This window comes from Agelaius tricolor, unplaced genomic scaffold (assembly GCF_023055355.1).
Source record: "Agelaius tricolor isolate 1412-34295 unplaced genomic scaffold, bAgeTri1.0.p SCAF_11, whole genome shotgun sequence".
Classification (NCBI taxonomy): Eukaryota; Metazoa; Chordata; class Aves; order Passeriformes; family Icteridae; genus Agelaius; species Agelaius tricolor.
This window is the reverse complement of record NW_027269271.1, coordinates 13956581-13964030: the sequence shown is the minus strand read 5'-3', so window position 1 is coordinate 13964030 and position 7450 is coordinate 13956581. Positions and strand designations below refer to the sequence as shown.

Below are 7450 nucleotides of genomic sequence, written 5' to 3'. Positions count from 1 at the left end.
TTATGTTTCCAGTCACCTTTATTTCACTAGAAAAGTATAAATTACCATCATAAATACAGATAACACCAGTATAAAAATTAGATTCTCATTTATAAAATAAATACTACAAGTCAAAGCAACAGGTATCTCCAAATCCCATCACCAAGATTATTTGAATCTACACCACAGAAACCATTCTTCAACTGTTAATTAAAATGATGTTCAAAATGCAGTAAATACTGCTACCTATTCTGTGCTTGCTGAAATGAGTTACTATTGACTCAAAGCCTGCAAAGTCTTTGTTCTAACACTTAGTTGGAACTATCAGACTCCCCTGTCTATATAACTCTAGGTGTAACTGGATATACTTTCCAGATAAATAGCAAGTACCTGCTTCAATAGTGTTTCTTACAAGTTGCCAGTGCAGTAGTTTCAGTTTGTTTACCTTTGTCTGCTTCCAAAGATAAACAGACCAAGTTAATTTTATCCAAGAAGTGCAAAAATAATAGTAGCAGTTTTGTCGCATCTGAACTAACAGATTATTTCACCAGTTAATATTGTTAAGAGGCAGATAAATACAGGGTTTGTTTCATAGAAACAGAAAAATATTCCTTTTAGTTAGGTAAAGGACACCTATTTTTCAAAAGTAGTGTTTTTTCCCCTCACAAGTACTGTAAATCTTCTGGCTCAATAAGGCCACACTGATCAAGTTAAAAGTACCTCTAGTTCAGAATCCTGTTTGACAGGACAATAGAAGGAGCTTGGGAACAGTCTAGGAAAAATCTGTCTACAAAGAGACCTTGGCAATTTAGAGACAGGCAATCACCAGCCACAGGGAGCTCTACAAGGGAAAGTGCAGGGCTTGGCACCTGACATGGGGCAAGCCTGGTGTACAGACAGGCTGGGCAATGAGAGGCTGGACAGCAGAAAGGGGCCACAGAAAGGGGCCTGGGGGACCTGGTCAAGGGAAAGTTGAACATGAGCCAGCAGTGCCCTGGGCAGCCAGGAGGGACATCCCTGTCCTGGGGACATCAGGGACAGCATCACAGCCAGGCAAGGGAGGGGACTGTCCCGCTCTGCTCTGAGCTGGGGCGGCCTCACCTCAAGTGCTGGGGGCAGTTCTGGGTGCCACAATACAAAAAAGACATTGAGCTGTTAGAGAGGGTCCAAAGGATGGTGAAAGCTCCAGAAGGGAAGCTGTGTGAGGAGTGGCTGAGGTCACTTGGTCTGTTCAGCCTGGAGAAAAGGACACTGAGGGGAGACAGTTCAGCAACCTCGCCAAAGGAAGCAGAGGGGCAGCTGCCAATCTCTTCACTCTCATGACCAGTGACAGGACTCAAAAGTCCAACATGAAGCTGAGTCAGGGAGGGTTTTAGTTCAGTATCAGGGACAGGATTTTCACCCAGAGGGTGTTTGGGCACTGGAACAGGCTGCCCAGGGCAGTGGTCACAGCAGCAGCCTGGCAGAGGTCAAGAAGCTGTTAGACAGCACTCTCAGGCACAGGGTGTGACTTGTGGGGATGGTCCCATGCAGGGCCAGGACTTGGACTCGATGATCCTGATGGGTCCCTTCCAACTCAGCACATTCTATAATTCTATGACTGTAACAGATCACCAGAATGTTCTTCCAGCCTTTGGCCACTAAAAACACAGGGCTTCCTGATATCTGGATTTTTCGTCTGTACTGTCTAGTGGATTTTTTAATCCACATAACGTTTGGGCTTCAGAATTCCTGTTTCAGAGAGCCTAAAAGGCTCCACTCAATTACCCAATTTTGTTGTAGGGGTTTTTTCTGCTTTGGCTCTGCCACTAGTGTCTGCAATACTTTTTCCTTAGACACCATTAAGCAGCTCCTTTTCTCTCACAGCTCTTGCTTTCTTTGCTTTCTTGCGTTTACACAGAACCACGGGAAGGACAATGGCGAGAGTGATGACTGCAACTGCTATCACTGCTAAGATGATAAAGACTTCTGTTCCATATTCTGTAGAGGAAAAAAAATATCCAAGAGGTTACAATCTAGAAAAGACCAAGAGAAGATTTTTCTATTTAAATTTTAATGAAATTGCAATTTATTACTTTTTTGGTAAATTCTCTGGATAAAAAAGCTAAATTGAGTTCATTTGCCATTTTAGAAGAGTTTTTCTAGAGTGCAGATATTCTTACTTAGGGAGAAGAAAGATACAGTACAGCAATGTGATATTATTTAAGTAATATTGATGACTGTATATTGAAGAAAGTGTTATCCAAATGGCTAGTCTGAAATGGCTAGCTGATTCACCTACACTTGCTAACTTGTTTACCAGTAAAGAAGTCTATCTGCCAACCTCTGACCTCAGAACAAGAAAGAAAGTCTTATTCTCATCAGCTGTTTTTGGCATAACTAAAGGTCAGTTCATTCTACAAGTAAATGGATATGCAGGTTTCCAGCACTTCTATGTTTTAGAGCTAATCCTTCAAGCACTTCCTATGGCACTTGCTATTGGAAGGATCCAAGGAAAACAATTGGAAACAAAACTGAAGCTGAAGGCTAGTGATGACATCTGGAACCTCAGACACCAGTCATCAATTGAGACATTTTAACCAAAACAGTTGGGCAAAACCCTAAAACCAGCTCCAACTAACTAAAGATGGTGTCATACTTAAAGTGAGGTCTTCCCATGAATTTCCATGTTCCAACTGTTAAATAGTTTATTTCATTGCAGGCACCAGAATTTAAAGATGTGGGTTTTTTGTTAGAATATTAAAGACTGAGTGACAAACCTCATCTGATACTTACCATCTAAGATATTCCTTCCTACACTGGTGCAGAGCACCCTGCTTTCTAGGCCATTACGATTTTCTCTGCGAGAGGGAATGATTGCCTGGACATAGAAGCAATAGTTCTTTCCACTGTCAACGCTTACTTCAAAATTATGGCTTTTTGTTGTTACATCTTTCTGTAAAGGAAAAAAATATTCCAAGTGTCAACTATGAAGGTAGCACAGAAATTGTGTAACTATATAGAATGTAACAATTATTACAGAACAAAAACTAGAGTTAGACCTTACCTTTCCAGAACTTTGATCTTTCCAGTAATAGAGTTTGTATTCCAGGTCATGCTGGAAAATATCTTGAATACTCATAAAGCTTCCATTAGGAAATATATATGGAGTAAGCGGATCTTTGAACACGACATTCAGTTTGGAACCTTTTTGTGAATAATCCTTTATCTCTGGTTTTCCAATAACAGCTAAACAAAGATTTTTAGAATTTAAAAAATGACATCATTTATATATGACACGCTCTTTTTCCTTCCACCCTCCGTAACCTTCCCTTCTCAAATCTATTACAAATTTACAAAGCCAGTGAAGGCCTAAATTGTAAACAAGTATCCTCACCTAGTACATAATATTAACTAAATGGTCTACTCAGTGCAGTGAGAAACAAATGAGAAACAAACTAAAATCTTTCACTCTCCCCTACAACAGGGAAAGCTTTATGCCTGAATACCTTTTTTTCCAATAGCAGCAGGGTTACCATAAGAATCTATAGAAAAAAACCTTTAAGCTCAATCTAAACCTTGTTTAAATCAACAGAAGTAATCTTGAAAATAAATTTATAGTAAGATTTAATGACAATCCTACTTACTCTGGCTATAAGGTGTAAATTTTTCAGAGACTTCAAAAGGTGGCTCTTCAAAGTTATCCATCTGCGCAGGCTTTACAGACAGTATGTGTGCTGTGTAGGTCTCCTTTACATTCCTGAGCGCATCAGTAACATCACACTCTGTTTCTGGTGTCTGTATGCATTTTCTCTTCACGTCAGATGTCTGTCTGAAAAGAGCAAGAAGGAAATGTCAACACTTTTGAACCAGACATATATGTATTACATATTTAGATACATTAAAAAACATTTTTCCCCTCAAACTGTATAGATTTCCCTCCTCCAATAGAACAGCCTTGCCGGCTAAAAGGAGAAAAGCTCAAAAGTCACTACCTGTACAGCTGTATTTCACAATTCAAAGCAGAATTCAGTAAATCAAGTATGATTGATATTAATTACAGAAATGTGCTATAGGACACATTTGGTTTTGCATTTATGCAAATGCCACTAAGAACCAGACAGTAGCAGCAAATTTCAATGCAGAATTGCAATTTAAAAACACTGACAAAAAGCATGAACCATGCACTTGTCTTGATTTTTAAATGATAGAAAGCAAGTCCATTTACTTGCAAGATAGCAATGAGACTATGAAAAATGTTAATTTCTCATTTTAGTTCCTCACAAGAAGGAACAAAAAACCAGATTAGATATTAATCCTTCAATTCTTTTCCCTCTTTTTGCTGGTGAATTAAGGAGAGCAAAAATTGTGTGATCTCAACTGGAAGAGCGAGTGCTGCCTGTTTGAATATTAACAAAGTGTTTTTTCTCAAAGTAGATCAAGTTTCCTTGTTTAGAGTCAGCTGAACTCCCTTCTCACTTCATCAGATTTCTTTTGTCACAGATCAGTGAGGGACAGTGCCACAAGAAATGCACTGAAAAGGGATAGAGGTTTGACCTTTTTGATGAAACAAATGTATTTTGTAAATATACGTACACAAGAAAGCAAACATTTAATCCCACGTCCTCCATAATAGCAACTTCAGTTAAAAGAGATGCCTCTGCTGCAGAACTACACCTGATTCTATACTGAATCTCGGGCAAACAGATTTCAGGTTTTTGCAAGCCTGAAAGGTCTGGAAAGAAACTCCAGATTCAAAAATATCACAAAATGTGTTCTGCTAAGTGTGTGCTTTTAAGTCCATTAATCTAATCACTCCTAAAGAATGAAAAAGAACATTAAGCCATTAGACTGCTATTTCACTTTTTAGTCATGAGAGAACACTCATTTATACGCCACTTTTAGAGACAGTAGAGACTACAGTATCACTTTTTCATTAATATGTAGGAAGTTTGATGATGCATTTTCCCTTTAGGGCACGTTTAATAGGGCACGTTTAATAATGCTCTGTGTATTAAAATGGGAGCTAAAACCAGCACAGATTTATTACTGAACTTCATGGAAAGTTTTGTGCAGTTCTGAAAGAGGTATTAGGCACTTCACATAAGCTGGCTATGTTTATATCTACAATATTTTACAGCTTACATAAAACACAATATCAGAGGAATAATATCATAACATAACATAATATCATAACATAACATAATATCAGAGGAAATCTTGACAGAGGTAAATGAACAAAGGTAATTTTTAGTATTACCCAGCAAGACAAAATTATTAATTACTGTGATTCACTGATTAGAATAAAATGCAGACTCATTTATTAGATACCTCCCAAGACTGAAGACACAAGTCCAGACACCTTGGAAGACATAAAAAGGTAAAGTTCTGTCTAATATGCGGTATGTCAGGTTGAGTATCAACTCCTTCAAAGTATCCTGGCTGGCTCTCTCGAGCAGCACTGAACCCCAGAACTGAAATACTGATCTAAAGCTCATCTCTCCATTTCCAAAGTGGGCAAAACCAAAAGTCTAAACCTGATATTTTTATAGTTGGACACTAAGAAGTATTAGACAATTTTCCTAAATCCCAGTATTTGAGCACTTTTCCTGTTACATTCCCTTTCAGAAATATTCAAACATGCTCTCTTTTCATTTTCTTCAATTGCCATTAATGAACATATCATGGTGTTATCTACTTACCCATGTATTTCTACAGTATAGAAGTAGCCTGATGGTTTTGGTTGCCACTGTAGTATAGTTTTAAAATTGATTGAAGACCAAGTTATATTGACTGCTGTTGGTGGGTCTTCAGAGCCTTTAAATACAGAAGAGAGTGCCATCAGTCATATAATATATAATTCCTGTTTCCCTGCAGTCATTGTTCAGTTGCCATTAATTGCAACTTGGAAACGTTTTCTTGGGGGAAAAGTCCTGCCCTTAGGAAAGGACTGCTCATCTTACTAAAGGAATGTGTCCTGGTAGAAGTGAAGAATGAGAAGACAATTATTTTCTGTCTTGTAACTCTGAAACTGATGAGGTAATTTAGAGTTCCTTTTTGATCCAAGAGCTCTGCAGAAGGTACAAAAGCTTGAACATTCTCGTGAATGAAGCACTGAATAAATGAGACATAGTTCAAAATCATCCCTAGCTGTATCTGCAGCAAGCGTTAGCTCCTGGATTCCCATTTACATATTTAGGAAAGATAGTCTCTGTAAAAATCGGTGGTTACCGTACACACCTACAATATATGAGAGAGGCCACCCCGGGATGAGCTCGTGTCCCCCTCAAGCACATTTTTGGCCAGCCACAGCTGCTTCGGGGAAATGCCCAGGACGAAGCCGGATGGGAAAACCCCTCGCAACCCTGTAACCTCTGGAAACCCCTCGACAAGCTCGGAGCTGGGAACAACGGGACGAAATCTTGCGACTTTTCTACAGCTGCCCACCCCCGAGGCCGACCCCGCTCCCAGCACGGCCGCGGCCAGCGAGGAGCCCGCAGTGACGCCCGGCCCCCGGCAGCCGGGCGGCGGAGCGCTGGGCAGGGAGGGCCAGCGTCCCGTCCCCTGCCTGCCAGCGCGGGGCCGCTCTCCTCGGACTCCCTCAGGGACACCCTGTCCTGGGGCTCCGAGGGACCGATCGCTGGCGCCATCCCTCCCATATCATCCCGCCCCATCCCATCCCGTCCCGTCCCGCGGGCCGTCACTCACCGGCGGCCAGGTGCCACAGCAGCGCGCCGAGCAGCAGCGCCCGTGGCGGGGCGGCGGCACGCAGCAGCATCCTGGGCGCGGTGAGGGAGCTGCGGCTGACGGGCCGCCGCCGCATATATGGAGCAGAGGCGGGACCTAGGCCGCGCCCCGGGGCCGCCCAGCGGGGGCGAGGGGACGGAGCGCGGCGGAAGCGCTCGGGCACCGCCGGGTTGCGCAAACACAGAGCGGGATTTTCGAGGAAAAGGAGGGAGGGGCGCTGAGGGACGGACGTGTCCCGCGGGATGCGGCCCTGCCACCGCATCCCCCGGCGCAGGCCGAGCTGGACGTGAGGGCACACCTGGACATGCCTGCGGTCCGTGTCCCTCTGCCTTTTTGGTGTCATCAGGCCCTTGTTACCATCCCTCCCTTCTCCTCTTGGAATTCTGGTGAAACTGGACACCACTGGATAGCCAGCTTCATCCTCTGCAAACATTTAGCTGGCTGTCGAGGGACACCCCAGCTCGGAAGTGGCTGCTCTGTGGGGCAGCTGGTCATGCAGAAGCGATGTTGGGTTAATTAACTTTGATCCCGTACATTCTGAAGGGCTAAATATGTCAGTCCTTCCCTCGGCACATAGGACATTGGACACAACTGCTCAGCTAGATCACATCCTCTATCCCCTCACAGCGTGCCTAGCGGACCCCGTCAAGGCTCATCGGTCACACCAGACAGAAAGTAAGTTTCAGATGTTCAGGGCTTAGTACCTCACCTCTCCTATAAACCAGGGGCTCTTAACCCTTTTCCA

At 42.8% G+C, this 7450-nt stretch overlaps 1 protein-coding gene across 1 annotated transcript; it reads right to left on the bottom strand.

Moving 5' to 3' along the window:
* Positions 1-6982, bottom strand: F3 (coagulation factor III, tissue factor). Its single transcript, XM_071436234.1, has 6 exons — positions 6667-6982; positions 5661-5775; positions 3606-3790; positions 3026-3207; positions 2755-2914; positions 1-1959 (listed from the first exon to the last, which is right to left on the bottom strand). Exons 1-6 carry the CDS (start codon positions 6965-6967, stop codon positions 1811-1813), a joined length of 1092 nt encoding a protein of 363 aa, XP_071292335.1. The 5' UTR covers positions 6968-6982; the 3' UTR covers positions 1-1810.
* Positions 6983-7450: the final 468 nt, after the last annotated feature.